Source organism: Tasmannia lanceolata, unplaced genomic scaffold, assembly GCF_043159265.1.
Source record: "Tasmannia lanceolata isolate RefF3 unplaced genomic scaffold, GAP_Taslan_0.1 ptg000015l, whole genome shotgun sequence".
Classification (NCBI taxonomy): domain Eukaryota; kingdom Viridiplantae; phylum Streptophyta; class Magnoliopsida; order Canellales; family Winteraceae; genus Tasmannia; species Tasmannia lanceolata.
Window position 1 is genome coordinate 61,748,931 of NW_027518692.1, and position 18,766 is coordinate 61,767,696.

General features: G+C 44.2%; 2 protein-coding genes and 1 long non-coding RNA gene across 3 annotated transcripts; 1 reads left to right on the forward strand and 2 right to left on the reverse strand.

Moving 5' to 3' along the window:
• Nucleotides 1–39: 39 nt before the first annotated feature.
• LOC143892870 (malvidin galactosylase UGT88C3-like) lies at nt 40–6,115 on the reverse strand. The gene is made up of 3 exons (XM_077397778.1): nt 5,347–6,115; nt 4,137–4,922; nt 40–957 (listed from the first exon to the last, which is right to left on the reverse strand). The coding sequence occupies exons 1-3, from the start codon at nt 6,020–6,022 to the stop codon at nt 164–166; spliced, it is 2,256 nt and encodes a 751-aa protein (XP_077253893.1). The 5' UTR covers nt 6,023–6,115; the 3' UTR covers nt 40–163.
• A 1,385-nt stretch (nt 6,116–7,500) lies between these two features.
• LOC143892129 (glucosyltransferase-like protein) lies at nt 7,501–8,037 on the reverse strand. Its single transcript, XM_077396591.1, has one exon. It carries the CDS (start codon nt 8,035–8,037, stop codon nt 7,501–7,503), a length of 537 nt encoding a protein of 178 aa, XP_077252706.1.
• A 3,031-nt stretch (nt 8,038–11,068) lies between these two features.
• LOC143892869 (uncharacterized) lies at nt 11,069–16,231 on the forward strand. Its single transcript, XR_013255641.1, has 2 exons — nt 11,069–11,635; nt 14,887–16,231. It is a non-coding gene; the product is annotated as an uncharacterized LOC143892869 (long non-coding RNA).
• Nucleotides 16,232–18,766: the final 2,535 nt, after the last annotated feature.

Below are 18,766 nucleotides of genomic sequence, written 5' to 3' on the forward strand. Positions count from 1 at the left end.
GAAGTGGGCCTCCCCAGCTTCTCATCCAACAAAAAAAGATTTCCATAATTATTATTTATACCATTCATTTTCTTCATATTATAAAGAAACACAAACCTGTCAAATTCTAAACAAAATTTAATACTGGATACAATCTTTAAAACGATTCATCATCTTTCCACCATTAAGTACCTTGTGCAAACTGGTGGGCCAGGCGTTTGAAGGTAGCAAAGGAAGAACCCCCTTCTTCAACTGCCCCCTTACCAATCTCTGAAAACTCTTTAGCCCTCTTCCTCACTTTCTTCCCTTCCTCACACTCCCCCATCAAACACCTCACTCCCCTCTCCACCTCCTCTCCCTTCACCAAACCCTCTCCCTTATAATCCAATCTCAGCTCCACAGCCAGGCCCAACTCCTTCACCAGCAGAAAAGCATTAAGCCTCTGCTCTGCATAGAGTGGCCAGGCTAAAACTGGCACTCCACACCACAAGCTCTCCAAAAAAGAATTCCACCCACAATGAGAAACAAAACCACCCACAGCCGGGTGTGCTAGTATTTCTGTTTGTGGGGCCCAAGATGGCCATACCAATCCCCTCTCCATCGTCCGATCTAAGAATCCTTCTGGTAAAATCTCGTCCAAAATCGCATCCGACGGCATGCTGAACCCCTCTCCCGATCGGAATCGCAGGGCCCACAGAAATCGGCATCCGCTCTGCTCTAGCCCAAGAACTATCTCCTTAACTTGGGCGGCAGGGAAGGCGCCCATGCTCCCGAAGCATAAGAACACCACTGATGCTAGAGGCTGCTTGTTTAGCCATTTGATGCAGGCATTTGATGACATTTCTGGGTTCTCTTTGATGCCGATCAAAGGTCCTACTGGATAGATGGGTGGGGTGGGGTGGTCCGGCAAGCATCGCCCCTCGTCGATTGTCTCAAGCACTGCGGATTCTAGCTCCGCGAATGTGTTCACGATTATAGCTGTGAAGGAAAACACAGATCAAACTAGAGAGAAAAAACAAAAACAAACAAAAGAGTGCCTACTAAGAAACTGCTACAACAATTTGACTTAGAGGTCACCCATCCTAGTACTACTCTCCAACAAGTGTGCTTCACTTTGGGGTTCAGGATTAGTATGTGAAACAACCAATTATCCCAAAAGCTTAAGCTGTTAAGAGTTGTGGCCCCTCTTTTGTTTGGTTGGCCATAGGGAAATTTTGAGTTTTGAACCCAATAGCTCTAATACCATATGAAATAACCAGTTATTCCAAAAGCTTAACCTGTTAAAGTTGATGTTATTTAATCATTTATACTTCAACACAGTACATTTGTGCTGCTATGATCGCACCCTAAGACAGTTGGGCTATGTGTCTAAATAAGATATGATAAGATCTAAAGTTATAAATACCTTTTGCCTCTGGAAATCTCAGGGCATGGGAGAGGAGACTCTGATACCCCTCGTCTCTAACCAACATTGGACCAGGCAAGACGAGCGGTGGCAATGGAGGCAAGCCTGGAATTTCTACTTCTCCTTCCAAGTCTTTGTAGTGGCCGGTAATTTTCGCATCAAGGGTAGGGAGATAGAGCATGAGCGCGAGCAGGGCTGCACCGGAGGTAAAATAAATGAAACCCGGGATGCCGAGCTCCTCCGCGACATCAAACATGGACGTCATGAATAAGTCGAGGACTAAAGCGTGGATAGGGGTGGAAGGAGAAGAAGATTGGAGTTGGGTGATGGCGTTTTTGATATGTGGGTTGTGCTTCTCTATGAAGAGAGACAAGTGGGACATCCCGTTCTTGGTTCTGTCGAATGGGAGGTCTACGTGAGGGAGCTCGATGAAGGTGATATCTAAACCGGCGACGGATTCAATATAAGAGGCGATGGAGGAGGAGGAGGAGGAAGAGGAGGGAAAAGCGGGGCCCATAGTGAGAAGGGTAATGGAGAAGTTGTGTTGGACAAGGTGTTTCGCTAACTCCACCATTGGTGTCAGGTGGCCAGTGCCCGGCGCCGGTAACAACACTAATCTTACCTTCATCCTTCCTCTTTCTTCTTCTTCTTCCTCTGCTCTACTTTATATGCCTACTCCTGGCTTCTATACTTGTTCCACTCACTTGCTTTGCAATTAATGTGGTCGTCATTTTATCCAAATCATATATCTGCCTCATTTTCTTCACTATTTTTTTTATTAGAATCAAATGAAAGATTGGGACGTGTTATAAGAAAGATGTGAAGATGAGGACTCATGACGTAGAGGGTGACGAAGGAATCAATAAAGCAATCCATCTACGCAATTGACTTAGTGCAGTTGGGTGCCATTCATTGGCCCTTTGAAGATCAGGAAAATTCGTGAAAATTTCCTGATTATTTGTGCACCATTTTTCAACTTTAAAAATCCAATACATTTTCAAACGGGTACTTCGATTATCACACTCCTCGTTTTATTCAAAAAAAGTAAGGTATAGCCCGCACCATAGGATGATCAAAACCGTCCATCAGATGGGACACACCCTAAATAGGTTGTGCCCCAAAATCATTTCATGAGGGTTAGGATCAACCCTCTAATATCCTATACCTCTATAGATCGGTGGGTTACTATCAACCCCTACTATCAACCCCTGGAAATGATTTTTGGGGTACAACCTATTTAGTTGAAGCTTTTTTAATCATGGGGGTGTTCCAACTTCTTATCCTCGTTTCCTCCAACACATGAAATTAGAGAGGGATGGATTCGCTAGGGACCATCCCACAAGGCATTTCGCGGATGGGCTGTTGCTTGAGAGATCAGCCACATAGGCTCACTCTTCAACAGATTTTGTCTTTATTCATTCAATTCATGAGTCCGTCAAATGCGTTCTGCCATGGTTCCTAGCAAATCCCAATTAGAGATTTTCAATTTATTCGGGTTTTTGGAGAAAACAAGGGTAAGAAATTGGAACACTGCAATACTAGGCACCACCTCTTCCAGCGCTATTCTTCTTTTCACTTGTCGTTTTCTTTATCTTCCTCTTTCCGTGGTGAAGTGACGATCGGCAATACAAGTGGAGAGGAAAAATAGAAAGAATAAGAGGGAAAAATGGTCTTTTGATTTGTACGGCATGGAGATGAAAAACTAGAAAACATTAGAAAGAAGAAGGCAGCAAAATTGTCTTTTGGGCTGAACTGCACCACAACTGGGTGCAAAAAGTTGAAACTACCATCCACCCGTATATCCAGACTCAAAATACAATTTATTCATCTTTTGTCCTTTCATTATTAGTATTAGTAGAGAATGGCAATTAAGTTACTAGAACACCTTAGAATAAAGTCAGTTTCATGCTCTTCTTAAAAGACAGTTATTGGCCTGAACTGCTCCCTTCTTTACTTGGTTAGAGTCGTTGATTTGATCCACAAGCCCCTTGGTCCATCATGCATTAATAACTGCCGAAACATGATGGTGATTTGCAGCCAATGAGGGAGCCCTTTCACCTTTTTTTTGCAAGGGCTCCCTTTAGTTTAGACTAATAAGTTTTAGTCAAGGATTACTAGTAATGAAGACTTCTCAAGTTATTGAAAGTTACTAGGATTTATTAAGTCTTAACTACACTCTTTTTCGAGGGTTGCTGGCAATATGGGAATCCATTTTGTAAAAAAGACTAGAATCGACTAGAATCTTTATCGTGACATAAAGAATGGCCAAATTGTTGGTCAATTCAACTAAAAGACTAGAATCTTTTCTTCTTTTAAATACACTCCTTCAACATTATCAAATGAGAAAACATTCTTACAAGAAAAATACTCACCTAAATAAGAAGTGTACTCTCAATCACATGCATGTACATGCCATGAAGCATAAAAGGGATTTTGCAAGTCATTGGGGCGGCCATGACCCCCTCGTGGTGTATGTGCCTCCACCCCTGCTCTCAATTAAGAGGAAAACCTAATAAATGTATGGAAGGTGTGTGAAAGACATATTTTCCCTAAATCTAGGAAAGGAGAAGATATTAGCTTAAGAAGTGGGCCTCCCCAGCTTCTCATCCAACAAAAAAGATTTCCATAATTATTATTTATACCATTCATTTTCTTCATATTATAAAGAAACACAAACCTGTCAAATTCTAAACAAAATTTAATACTGGATACAATCTTTAAAACGATTCATCCTCTTTCCACCATTAAGTACCTGGTGCAAACTGGTGGGCCAGGCGTTTGAAGGTAGCAAAGGAAGAACCCCCTTCTTCAACTGCCCCCTTACCAATCTCTGAAAACTCTTTAGCCCTCTTCCTCACTTTCTTCCCTTCCTCACACTCCCCCATCAAACACCTCACTCCCCTCTCCACCTCCTCTCCCTTCACCAAACCCTCTCCCTTATAATCCAATCTCAGCTCCACAGCCAGACCCAACTCCTTCACCAGCAGAAAAGCATTAAGCCTCTGCTCTGCATAGAGTGGCCAGGCTAAAACTGGCACTCCACACCACAAGCTCTCCAAAAAAGAATTCCACCCACAATGAGAAACAAAACCACCCACAGCCGGGTGTGCTAGTATTTCTGTTTGTGGGGCCCAAGATGGCCATACCAATCCCCTCTCCACCGTCCTATCTAAGAATCCTTCTGGTAAAATCTCGTCCAAATTCGCATCCGACGGCATGCTGAACCCCTCTCCCGGTCGGAATCGCAGGGCCCACAGAAATCGGCATCCGCTCTGCTCTAGCCCAAGAGCTATCTCCTTAACTTGGGCGGCAGGGAAGGCGCCCATGCTCCCGAAGCATAAGAACACCACTGATGCTAGAGGCTGCTTGTTTAGCCATTTGATGCAGGCATTTGATGACATTTCTGGTTTCTCTTTGACGCCGATCAAAGGTCCTACCGGATAGATGGGTGGGGTGGGGTGGTCCGGCAAGCATCGCCCCTCGTCGATTGTCTCAAGCACTGCGGATTCTAGCTCCCCGAATGTGTTTACGATTATACCTGTGAAGGAAAACGCAGATCAAACTAGAGAGAAAAAAAAAGAAAAAGAAAAGAGTGCCTACTAAGAGACTACTACAACAATTTGACTTAGAGGTCACCCATCCTAGTACTACTCTCCCACAAGTGTGCTTCACTTTGGGGTTCAGGATTAGTATGTGAAACAACCAATCATCCCAAAAGCTTAAGCTGTTAAGAGTTGTGGCCCCTCTTTTGTTTGGTTGGCCATAGGGAAATTTTGAGTTTTGAACCCAATAGCTCTAATACCATATGAAATAACCAATTACTCCAAAAGCTTAACCTCCTAAAGTTGATGTTATAATCATTTATACTTCAACACAGTACATTTGTGCTGCTATGATCGCACCCTAAGACAGTTGGGCTATGTGTCTAAATAAGATATGATAAGATCTAAAGTTATAAATACCTTTTGCCTCTGGAAATCTCAGGGCATGGGAGAGGAAACTCTGATACCCATCGTCTCTAACCAACATTGGACCAGGCAAGACGAGCGGTGGCAATGGAGGCAAGCCTGGAATTTCTACTTCTCCTTCCAAGTCTTTGTAGTGGCCGGTGATTTTCGCATCAAGGGTGGGGAGATAGAGCATGAGTGCGAGCAGGGCTGCACCGGAGGCAAAATAGATGTAGCCCGGGATGCCGAGCTCCACAGCAACATCAAACATGGACGTCATGAAGAAGTCGAGGACTAAAGCGTGGATAGGGGCGGAAGGAGAAGAGGATCGGAGTTGGGTGATGGCGTTTTTGATATGTGGGTTGTGCTTCTCTACAAAGAGTGACAAGTGGGCCATCGCGCTCTTGGTTCTGTCGAACGGGAGGTCTACGTGAGGGAGGTCAATGAAGGTGATGTCTAGACCGACGACGGATTCAATATAAGAGGCGATGGAGGAGGAGTAGGAAGAGGAGGGAAAAGCTGGGCCCATAGTGAGAATGGTAATGGAGAAGTTGTGTTGGACAAGGTATTTCGCTAACTCCACCATCGGCGTCATGTGGCCAGTTCCCGGCGCCGGTAACAACACTAATCTTGCCTTCATCCTTCTTCTTCTTCTTGATATGCTACTCCTGGTTTCCTGTACTTGTTCCATTCACTTGGTTTGCAACTAATGTGGTCATCATTTTATCAAGGGAAATCATATATTTGCCCCATTTTCTTCATTGGGCCACCTCCTTCAAGAGTAAAGACTAAAGAGTGTACAGTCTTTTTTATAATTTAACTACTTTTGTCGGACATTTCATTTTTTTTATTAGAATCAAATGAAAGATTGGGACGTGTTATGAGAAAGACGTGAAGATGAAGACTCAAGACGTAGCGGGTGACGAAGGAATCAATAAAGCAATCCATCTACGCAATTGCCATTCATTGGCCCTTTGAAGATCAGGAAATTTCTTGAAAATTTCCTGTTTTTTTATGCACCATTTTTCAACTTTAAAAATCCAATACATTTTCAAAAGGGTATTTTGATTATCACACTCCTTGCTTTATTAAAAAAAAAAGTACGGTATAACCGGCACCATAGGATGATCCAAACCGTGCATTAGATGGGACACATCCTAAATAGGTTGTGCCCCAAAAATCATTTCCATGAGGGTTAGGATCAACCCTCTAATATCCTGTCCCTCTATAGATCGGTGGGTTACTATCAACACATGGAAATGATTTTTGGGGCACAACCTATTTAGGGTGTGGCCCATCTAATGGACGGTTTGGATCATCCTATGGTGCGGGTCATACCGTACTTTTAATAAAGGGAGGAGTGCAATTATCAAACATTTGTCTTGTTTGTTTTTTGGACACATCGGGTCAACTAATAAAGAGTCTGCTTGGAAAAATATGCATGTTTTTCGAAGGGCCAATAAATGGCACCCCTTAAAATAAAGAAAATGATAAAAGAAAGTCACTTAAATACTCTTCCCAAAAGAAATTTATTGTGCCCTACTTCTCATTTATGCCACCAGATTCATTGATCCGATCTGGTGGTCAAATCCCGTTGGGAATACCTTGATCTGATTATCTTAGACCCTTAATTCATAAGCTTCATGATGTTTCTACCGGATCAACTGTTTTAATTTCACATACATTATGCCCAATAATTGCCTTTCAGGATTGATCTAAATGCAACTTTCTACATAGTTACTCCAAAAGCTTAACCTGTTAAAGTTGATGTTATTTAATCATTTATACTTCAACACAGTACATTTGTGCTGCTATGATCGCACCCTAAGACAGTTGGGCTATGTGTCTAAATAAGATATGATAAGATCTAAAGTTATAAATACCTTTTGCCTCTGGAAATCTCAGGGCATGGGAGAGCAAACTCTGATACCCCTCGTCTCTAACCCAATGTTCAAAAACTCCTTGACTCGACAAGGAACTCCCCCGAGTCGACTCTTTTTTGCCTTGGCCGCGTTCCGCATTGCACCACATCCGCATTCGGCGTTTTGCCCTACGTAGTCATTAAACTCCTTCGACTCTCCCAAGTTATGACCGCGTCAACCTCGTCAACCGCATTCTTGGCCGCGTCCGCGTTGAGTCGACAAGGATTTTTCCTGGCCGCGTTCCGCGTCAAATCCGCGTTTTTAAACACAGTCTAACCAACATTGGTTCAGGCAAGACGAGCGGTGGCAATGGAGGCAAGCCTGGAATTTCTACTTCTCCTTCCAAGTCTTTGTAGTGGCCGGTAATTTTCGCATCGAGGGTGGGGAGATAGAGCATGAGTGCGAGCAGGGCTGCACCGGAGGCAAAATAGATGTAGCCCGGGATGCCGAGCTCCTCAGCAACATCAAACATGGACGTCATGAAGAAGTCGAGGACTAAAGCGTGGATAGGGGTGGAAGGAGAAGAGGATTGGAGTTGGGTGATGGCGTTTTTGATATGTGGTTTGTGCTTCTCTATGAAGAGTGACAAGTGGGCCATCGCGCTCTTGGTTCTGTCGAACGGGAGGTCTACGTGAGGGAGCTCGATGAAGGTGATGTCTAGACCGACGACGGATTCAATATAAGAGGCGATGGAGGAGGAGGAAGAGGAGGGATAAGCGGGGCCCATAGTGAGAAGGGTAATGGAGAAGTTGTGTTGGACAAGGTATTTCGCTAACTCCACCATCGGGCGTCATGTGGCCGGTTCCCGGCGCCGGTAACAACACTAATCTTGTCTTCATCATTCTTCTTCTTCTTCCTCTTCTTCTTCTTGATATGCTACTCCTGGTTTCCTATACTTGTTCCATTCACTTGGTTTGTGATAGGGTCCGGACTCAGCACTGAGGGAATCCGGACTCAGCAATCCGGACTCAGCACTGAGGGGTCCGAACTCAGCATCCAATTAGCTTCTGGCACGTGGCCCTCACAAGGACCGTTGGAAGGCCAACACCTGTCTCTCCTAGGTGTGACACCTGGACCAATCAGGGACCTCCACCTGCCCTCCTTAGGTATGAAACCTGGTCCATACAGAGGCCACCACCTGGCTCACAACTACCACCTGTCCTAGACAGGTGGCTCAGAATCACTATAAATAGCCTTCACTTGTTCTAAGGTGAGGGTCCTGAAAATCTGAGAACCAAAACTCTAAGCTTTTTGCTCTGACATTGCTCTACACTCCTGCTCATACTGACTTGAGTGTCGAAGCGCCCGTCCGGAGTATCACTCCGGGTTGGTCCTCTGACCCTTTTCTTTCTTGTCTGTACTGTGTGCAGCGCAGGACTCAACCAGCCATTCAGCCGTGGCTCGTTAGCCCGGACCACCCAGCCCTACCATAACCTGTTACCGATTTTAGGCCTAACAGATTTGGCGCCATCCGTGGGACCACGCAACAAAAAGCTGTTCGAAAATCTCACCCAGATAAAAATGGTAGGACAGACCGGCAAGCGAGCACCTCCGACTTCTCGGGCTACTCGGGCTACGGCCCCCCGTGAAGGACGAAGTGAGCGTCTGGCCTCGCAGGTGGAGGTCGGGGCGGCCGTGGAGCGGACTTCGCCCCACTCGGACCGTTCAGACCCCACCCCGACCCCGAGGGAGATGAGGGCTCTTTTTCAGGAAATGACCGCGGTAGTCGCGCAGTTCAGGAATGCGGCTCCCGCACTCCAGCAACACCCCGTCGAGGTTTCTCGACCTGTTCAGAGGGAAGAAAGCTCCCGCAGAGAACGCGCGTCTCCACCCCGCGACCAAACTCGTCACTCCACTCGAAGAGACCACCAGTCGCGGGACAGGAGCGTGCGCCCTGAGCCTCGTCGACAGCATCACCGGTCACGATCTCCCTCCGTGCAGAAGCGGGGCAGCAAGAGAGACCCTATGCACGGAGAAGGATCGCGGCACCGGCGAAGGAGTCCCCTTAGCCAGTCCGGATCCGCAAGGAGCCCATCAGCCGTAAGAAGTAGACCTGCCCGTCTGGCCGAACAGAGGGATGATCCGATGTTGCTAAGAATCCAGAAGATCGATAACAGAATCGAGGAGCTGGCTAGAGATCATGGCCGCCCTGCTTCAAGGATCTTTAGTAGCAATCCCCCTTTCACAGATCGGGTACTCGGTGCGGCAGTCCCCTTGGGCTTCAAGATGCCGCAGATCCCGCAGTATGATGGGACCACCGACCCCGTGGATCATCTGCAGACCTTCAGGACCACGATGCTTCTCCACAGGGCGTCGGACGGGTTCCTTTGCAGGGCACTCCCCACCACATTAACCGGAGCCGCGAGAGATTGGTACTCACGGCTGAAGCCCAAGTCCGTTGACAATTTCGACGACTTCGGGGACGACTTGGCCCGGCATTTCATGAGCAGCAGAAGGCCTCGAAAGACGACGGCTTCCCTGATGGCCCTGAGGCAGGAAGACGGTGAGGCCTTAAAAGCGTTCGTTGGCCGGTTCAACAGGGAGGCCCTTCAGGTACCTAACCTGGATCCCTCCGCGGCAACGAATGCTCTTCTGGCCGGAGCCCGGTCCACCGACTTCCGAAGAGCAGTCGCCCGGCGAAATCCGCAGTCCTTGGCAGATCTGATGACCGGGGCGGAAGAGTACATCTCCGTCGAGGAGACTCTCGCTGCCCTGGATTCCGTCAGCAAGAGAAGACCAGAGGAGAAGAACCCCGCCAAGCAGCGTAGGGATGACAGACCCCAGAGGAAGGAGAGCAGTCCGTCCCGGAAGGAAAGGAGCTCCCCCCGGCCTCGAAAGGAGAGTAGCCCCCCCGGTGAGGGAGCGCTACACGCCCCTCACCGCGTCTAGGGCTCAAATTTTGGCAGTCATCCGGAAAGAAGACTTCATCCGGTGGCCGAAGAAGCAGACGTCGGAGGCAGGCACCCAAGACATGTCCAGGTATTGCCGGTTCCACAAGAGCCACGGCCACGACACCAACGCCTGCATCCATCTCAAGGAGGAAATCGAGCAGCTGATAAGCAGAGGGTACCTCGGGAGGTACTTAAAAAATAACGACAACAGAAGGGAGCGCCAGGACAACCCGAGATCCAGAGACAGAAGTCCTCGAGACGCCCAACCCCTGGGCGACCGCATCCAGGCTCCAGCCCCGGCCGTTCTCCCTCCTCAGGTACCTCAACCTCATGGTGTTATTGGTACCATTTCAGGAGGGCCGACCGCGGGAGGGACCTCTTCATCGGCCCGCAGAACCTATGCCCGGCAGGTCAACGCCGTCCATGCCTGCAGCAAGAGGGCCGAGCCAGAAAATGAGATATCCTTTTCGGAGGCAGATCTTGACGGTCTGATCCTCCCGCACGATGATGCCCTGGTCGTCACAATGCTAGTGGCGAACTGGGAAATGAAGAAGATCCTGGTCGACAACGGGAGCTCCGCCGACATCCTCTACTACCACGCATTCGAACAGATGATGATCGGAGCTGACCGTCTGAAGCCGGCCAACTCAGATCTGTTCGGATTCTCGGGAGAAGTTGTCAAGGTCGAAGGGCAGATTGAGCTTCCAGTTCTGATCGGGGAGCCGCCCTGCCAGTCCTTCGCAATGGTGACCTTCCTGGTGGTTAAGGCCAAGTCGGCCTATAACGCCATTCTAGGACGCCCCGGCCAGAACCTCCTACGAGCGATTCCCTCCGCTTATCACCAGAAGATGAAGTTCATTACGCCAGGAGGCGTAGGTGAAGTCAGAGGGGATCAGCCCCAATCAAGACAGTGCTATTGTAGACACCCCATTTTGTTTTGTTTTAATCAACAAATAAATTAGTGTGTTAAATCCATGTGAGAACCCCCTCTATCATTGATTTATATGTTTTAGGTCATTAATATCTTGATCTGACTTTACGGATCATCAATCGGGACAAAATAAGCTAGGGTCACTTCATAGCCCGGACCCTGATTCCATTCCGAGACCCGATTTCCGTAAATCGTTAGATCAATGGCAGATCATGACCTAGGTCTAACCATCCAAAACCACCTAACCTCTCCTCTCATCCTAACCATTCAAACCTCACCTAACCTCACCTAACCTCTCCTCCCATCATAACCATCCAAACCTCACCTAACCTCACCTAACCTCACCTAACATCACCTAACCTCACCTAACCTTACCTAACCTCACCTAACCTCACCTAACCTCCTATCCCATTCTCCTATAAATACCCTCTCATCTCACCAAAGAAAAGGAGGAAAAAAAAGAAAAGAGGAGAGAACCCCTCTCTTAGAAAATTCAAGCCCTCTCTCTAGACCAAATCCCTCTTCTCCATAAGTTTGCATGGAATATCGTCTACAAAAAGGTATGTCTTTTGGGAATTTTATTTTCTTTTCTATATTTGTAGGATTGAGTGTTGTTTTGCGTATATTTTGGTTGATGTCATGTTTAATTTTGTACTAGTTTGGCCTTGGTCATGTTCTCACTTATGCTAAATATAATTAATGTGTTAGGGTCATTAGAACCTATTTGCAATGGGATGTTGAAATCATTGGCTTGTTAGGGAATTTAGATTTCTTTTGGGAAAACAATTCATTAAAAATTTTGAACATTTACAAGAAAGAAAACTTGAATTTTACATGAATTATCAAAACCCATTTAATTTGGCTTACAAAACCTCCATCTTTCAATTGATAACAACAGCCCCCACTCCAATTTGATAACAACAGCCCCCACTCAATCTCAAGAACCCAATATCCATACCCCACCTTGCCAAGTAGATAAAAACAACCCCTTTTTCAAACATCCCATTTGAATCTAATCTCAGGCCCATTCAAGCCATTTTTCATATTCACCGTCTTTTAATCACTAAAAAAATAAGAACTATCAAAAGAAAACATGGGGGTGCCAATATCATTCCCGTCATAGTGCTAGCTGTTAGACTTTAAACAGATTTTTCGACCTCTAAACAACATAATCGTGGGAAATGGTTAACTACAAAGTCGTAGATATTTTCGTGCCGTTTCCAACGAGTATTCGTGCTAGATCAGACAGCGAGCGGTTAAAAAGTTAAGTCCAAAATGGTTGCGGCACACCTTTAGGCATTTCCAGTTTAATGTTGCTGTCCTTTTGTTTGCAACACAAATTCGAACCTCTAAATCACAGATTTACAAACAATGGAGAACTACAAAGTTGTAGCCCTATAAAAGATCTTTCCAACGCATGTTTGTACGTTGAATTTGGCCAAGCGGTTAAAGAGTTACGACAGTTTTAGTGGGCTGCATTTGTCAGATCTTTTAATGGTCAATGGTTTGTCGAATTTGTGCAATTGTCAAAACTTGGTTGTGTTAACGTCATTTTCCAAACCAAAATCGAAAGACATTAATCTAAAGTACATCCAACCTAAAATTAACAAAATTAAAATTCACCCATTTAAAATCCACTGATAAAAATCCGTTAAAAGCCATTAACCAAAAGACCACTAAAAATTTCAAATGAAACTAAAACCTTCTAAATAAACAACTTTAAAAGCTACCAAACACACTAAATACCTTCAGATAATAAAAGCTTCAAGAAAACTCTAAAAGTTTCCACAAACCCAAAAGAATTCGAGATTCCCAAGAGCCGGTGGATTCAAAATTCCTTTAGGAACCCTTAGAGCCCAATTTAGGAACACTGGTGTCGTGTCGTGTCGTGTCCTAAGTTTTAGGGAGTCTTAGGTTTTAGGGAGTCCTAGAGTCAGGAGTCCGGCCTCATCACGGACGCTTGCTATGTATAGCAACCGTGCCATAGGTCTAGTTACACTAGTCACCCAATCTTTCCCTAGGACAAGCCTAGTAAACTAGGATGTAAGGCAAACCTGCATTAGTCTAAGGGACCATTTGCATTTAGATGAGAATCATATAGCATCTTAGATGAAATCCTAAGATAATAAAATCTTCAACTTGAATTAAATAACTTCTCCTAAAACTGTTGAAACAGTCAATCCCGTCTAGGTCGGTGTCTTAGTTGAGTTAGGCATATGTAACTTAGCTTAGGTGCACCGAACTACGTCGACTCTGATCCCAGTGAGGCTTGGGTACGTAGGCAGCTTGGATGTCTGATGGCATACCACCCGCGAGTCGGCACCACAAACAAATTGTGGTGTTTTGTATATTAATTTTCTTGTAAATGCTTAATCAAATCACTTAGGACTTTCCATGAAATTAGAATTTTAGGAGAACTTTCACTTAGATTGAATCCAGACAAATTAATAAATCAAGATACACATTTAGGATTCACATTGAAATTAGATCATAGGATGCATGTCACTTAGTTCGCACATTAACATAGAGTTGAATGAGCCATTTAAAATAAATTTAAAAGAGTTAGCTTTTGGAATCGAAGACCGATTATCGGGCAAGAATGGTGCATGTGGTGGATAACTCCCCATACCTTCCATTCTCGTAACCAGGTAGCGAGTCTAGATTTCTGGTTAATTACGGGTCCTAGATCCCACATCTAGGTGGCGACTCTGTCAGTCTCTTTCGTGTGGAATTCGGATTGCCTTAGTGATCCCAAGTTCACAGGAAAGATTAATTCAAATCAATAATAAAATGCACACGCCAATCGCGTGGATACGAGAGACCAAGAGAGAGCGCGCGGCGGCTCGCCCCACGCCCCTCTCGCGGGATCAGGGTACCACAGTCTGGCGACTCTGCTGGGGATCACCTAACTTCATTAAAACTTCAAAAGATAATTCATTTGAATTTAATTTTAAATGGCTCATAAAAACTCTATACTTGTTAGATTAGTTTGTCTTGTTTTATTTTCTCATCACATTTTACTCAAACTTAATTTAACAAAACCTGAAGGCATCATGGATTGCGCAAACATATTGCACACACTTACATCACTTGCATCTAAACCATGCATCTCACGTGCACACACATCCTATTTTAGGAACCCGGAGTGTTATCTAGCATGGTTGACTGGGATTTCATCACCTGGTGCCTCTGTGCTAGAGAAGCATTCCACCCTTAGCCTAGTACCTTTATGGTACGTAAACGGATCCCTTGTTCACGTACTGATACGCCGGACACTGGTACAGTATATCGAACATGGATTCGCGCTAAGGGAACTCTTGGCCTTACCCCTAGATTAACCCACACATGCATGTAATATACGAACACATGTGCATCACGTGTGTGAGCCTAGTTTAGGATATTCTACCTATTTGTGTCTAGATTAGGCCGTAGTCCATCTTCCAATGGCTACGATCGGTCCTTAGATACACGAACAAAGGCATGAGTCGAGATTCTCTCTCCACTCCGATAGATTAGGATTAGGGTTGATGCCTTCAGGTAACACTGATAAAATGTGAAAAAAAAAAAAAAAAATTTCCCTTTAGGTTAGGATATAAATCCCATCATTTCCAAAAATCTCATAGGATTAGTCATTCATGATCTATCCGTTGAAAGCAATCTTATGCTATCTCATCTAATCTTTTGATCGTGCGTCTTTCGTTCTTCTGTCATACGATTCGATCGTATCTTCATGCCATCCCCTAACTGGCAGATGCAGAATCTCACAATCTTTCTATTATGCATTCTCATGATCTGATCATGCCTGGTCCAGATAATCCAATCTTGCTTGTACCCCTGGTCTCTTCCTCCTCTAGGGGCTACCTTTTCAAGATTATTTTGCTAAGTCCTTCAGAGTTCACTCTCAGAATCCTTGAGCTAGGGGCATTCCCCTATGCGAATCAGTCATCATTGTCCAAAATTGAAAGTATCAGCCATGATGATGTTCAGAACGAACCAGCCTTCGCCGAGCCTTCAACGCCAAACAGTTGCAGCAGTTAAAGTTTTAGTCACTTACTATTTTATGTTGAGTCAGTCATCATGGTCAGTATAATTGTTGAGTCCGGTCTTACAGTTAAAGGTCAATGCCTAGTCCAGGCAAGTTATCTTCTGTTTCCCTTTCTTATTTAGAGTTGTGAATCCTGAGCATGTTCAGGATAGGTCGTCTGATGTAATAGCTTTTCTTTAAATAAAATTTCAGTCAGTTCCAAAAAGTTCACTTGTGTCTGTTTCTTAAGTGTGCTTCTGATCTTAAAATAAGACTCCCTCCTCAAATGAGGACAAAATTGACGAAACTCCACTTGAGTCACAGCAATTACTTGAACGAGAGGAGGAGCGCCAATCCCAACCTTTCAAAGATGAAATTGAAATGATAAACACTGGCACTGAAACTTTGATTCAGTGAATGCCGATTGAAAATACATTACCCTCTAAAGAGTGTGAAGAATTGATAAAATTATTTCAAGAATAAGAAGATTGTCTAGAAAAGCTACAACCGATACCAGGGGCAAGACATAGATGGAAAGCTCAAAGAAAATGAAGAAAGTGAGAAGATATATGCTATACAAGGGGCATAGAGTGGAAACAACTTTCATATTTCTAATCAATGACCTTGGTTCTCAAATTCATAACATAAAGCCAACAAATTCAAGATGAAAAGTTCAAGAGCAAACAATGAAAAGTGATCATCAGATATCGAGAGTACGAATCCATAGATGGAGGATGTCAAAGAACAAGTTTCGCTCTATGAAAGTCAAAAGCACGTATTAGAATCTTGAAAGAAGAAGATCCATTATCTCTTACCTGGAAATGCCGTCAAACTCCGCGAAAAAAAAAACAAAAGAGAAAAATAATAATAAATAAATAATCAGTACCAGAGGGACTCTAGTAACCTGGATCGATTCCCAATTTGAACATCAGAAGGCCTCCTTTGGCCGAATAAATCCCAAAATCAGAACCCAACGTCAAAAGAATACCGATTGCAAACCCTTCGAGCCTGAGTAAAATTTTCTTGAAAACCCATCAAACTCGGGGCATTCGCCCCCGAACTACGCGAGACCTGATCCCTATACTGGGGTACGTAGGCAACTCGGTTGAACCGAGTTCGGTCGATTCAAAAAGGAAAAGAAATTCAATCCTTTCAAAAAAAAAAGAGAGGGACAAGTTCCAAAAGAAGAGAAGTTAATTGTTCCAGAAAGAAAAGAAAAAAGGAAAAAAAAAATCAAACAATTTATCTTCAAACTAGGGGCATTCGCCCTGAACTACACACGACCTGATTCCTACCTTGGGATATGTAGGCGACCTGTTCACAGGTTCGGTCGAAATCTTTGTTGAGCCTTAAGCCATTCTTTGAAAAGCCCTATCCTACCTATAAAAGTCCTTCTGGTGTTCAGAACTAATGAGCTAGGTCCTGAGATACAATAAAAAAATGAAATGATGATGAATAAGAAAAATAACGGAGTTTGAAGATCTGCTAGACTGAAAACCTGAAAGGGCGGTCTAGGCAAAATTTAAGATCATTCCCCTGCTAAGTTGAAAACCCGAAAGGGCGGCTTAGGCAAAAGCTAAGGGGATAGCCTGCTGGATCGAAAACCTAGAAAGGTGGTTCAGGCAAAAGTTAAGGCTAGCGCGGTCCGCCAAGTTAAAAACCCTGAAGAGGTGACTTGGTCACGGTAAGAGAATCAGTATAAGAAGGCAACAGCCGGTATCAAGACTGAAGATCAACTGAAGTTCAAGCAAATTCAAGTGATATCCTCAAAACTGGGGGCATTGAAGCTAAGCAATCTTAGGGGTCGTAATTAAATTCTTGAGGCATTACTGTTTCGAGGAAGAAGTCCGGTGTTTACCAATTGAAAAACTATTCCTTGAAAGGATAGACTTACCAAACAAAACATTAACTAAGTCAGAAGCATCACTATGTTTGTCAGTATAGTCAGTCAATCTTTATTATTCTAAGTTCACTCCTTCAGGGCTGCTCAATCCTTTGAGTAGTGCCTTTCATCTAAGTTTTCTCTTTAGAAAGAGTCAATTGTCGTTCCTATGTCCAAATGATGTAACTGTCTTGGTGAAGGAGGCCCGGCCTAGGCAGCTCCCTGCAATTATACCTGAAAGAGCTCGAGAATTTAGTCAAACAACTTCATTTCAAAGAAGATCAGCTCAGAAAAATTCAGAAGTAGAAACATCAGAAAGCCCAGCTTCCGTAAAAAGATCATACCCCAGGAAGGCACCTTAAGCTTGGAAGAACCTCAGATGCAATGGTGGTTGAGCCAATTTCTCAGAAAGATGAACCATTCAAATTCATAATTCCCTTCCGGTTAGTTATCCTGGTCAAGAAATGTTTATCTAAACACCTGTCAAGAAGCAGATCCCGCTTTTCCATGTTAATATCCAAGAGAGTCGTTGTTCTAAATTACCAATCTCAAATGTCTTGTTCAAGGTTTCAGTTATCAAAATCCCCAGAAGACAAGACCAGCAGTCTCTTTGAGAAAAATCTTGTTGAAGTTTCATAAAAATGTTCCTAATCCATTCTTGCTAGTAATGGTTCTTCGTTCCAAAGGTTTGCCGTTTCATCATTCGTCAAAGTCCTAGTTTCCAACATCTTTGTCGGGCACGATCCATAATATCCCCGATTTCATTGAGTTCAAAAAAATAAAAAATTCATCAAATCCAATCTTACGTCAAATTCAAGTTCATGGAAAATCTCTAAATTCTTCGAGCCCGTTTGTGAACGGTACCTCTTTTCTCGAGCCCATTTGCAAATGGCCTCGTCTTCTCCTTGAGCCCGTTTGTGAACGGTGCCTCATCTCTCGAGTCCATTTGTGAATGGTTTCGTCTTCTCCTTGAGCCCATTTGTGAACGGTGCCTCATTTTCTGAGTTCATTTATGAATGGTCTCATGTCCTCCTTGAGCCCGTTTGTGGACGGTGCCTCATTTCTCAAAAAATCAAAAATTCATCAAATCCAATCCCCAATTCAAAAAATCCAATCCTACGTCAAATTCAAATTCATAAAAATCTCTAAATTTTTCATTGTTGAATTCATCAATCAAAGCTATCTTGTGTCGTCGAGCCCGTTTGTGAACGGTGCCTCATTTCTCGAGCCCATTTGTGAATGGTCTCGTCTTCTCCTTGAGCCCGTTTGCGGACGGTACCTCATTTGCCAAAAATAAAAAATTCATCAAAACCAATCCCCGATTCAAACAAATCCAATCTTACGTCAAATTCAAGTTCATGAAAAATCTCATGCCCTCTTTGAGCCCGTTTGTGAACGGTGCCTCTTTTCTCGAGGCCATTTGGGGATGGTCTCGTCTTCTCCTTGAACCCGTTTGTGAACAGGTTTCTCATTCTCTGAGTCCATTTGTGAATGGTCTCATGTCCTCTTTGAGCCCGTTTGTGAACGGTGCCTCTTTTCTCGAGGCCATTTGTGAATGGTCTCATCTTCTCCTTGAGCCCGTTTGCGGACGGTACCTCATTTTCCAAAAATAAAAAAATTTATCAAATCCAAATCCTTAATTAAAAAATAAAAATAAAAATCCATTCCTACGTCAAATTCAAGTTCATAAAAAAATCCCTAAATTCTTCGAGCCCGTTTGTGAACGGTGCCTCATTTCTCGAGTCCATTTGTGAATGGTCTCGTCTTCTCTTCGAACCCGTTTGT

Coding starts and splice junctions, on each gene's coding strand:
- LOC143892870 (XM_077397778.1), bottom strand. CDS start 6,022: ATGGAACAAGTACAGGAAACCAGGAGTAGCATATCAAGAAGAAGAAGA. Junction 4,923..5,346: donor GAGATTTCCAGAGGCAAAAG/GTATTTATAACT, acceptor TTTCCTTCACAG/GTATAATCGTAAACACATTC. Junction 958..4,136: donor GGCCCACCAGTTTGCACCAG/GTACTTAATGGT, acceptor TTTCCTTCACAG/CTATAATCGTGAACACATTC.
- LOC143892129 (XM_077396591.1), bottom strand. CDS start 8,037: ATGGTGGAGTTAGCGAAATACCTTGTCCAACACAACTTCTCCATTACC.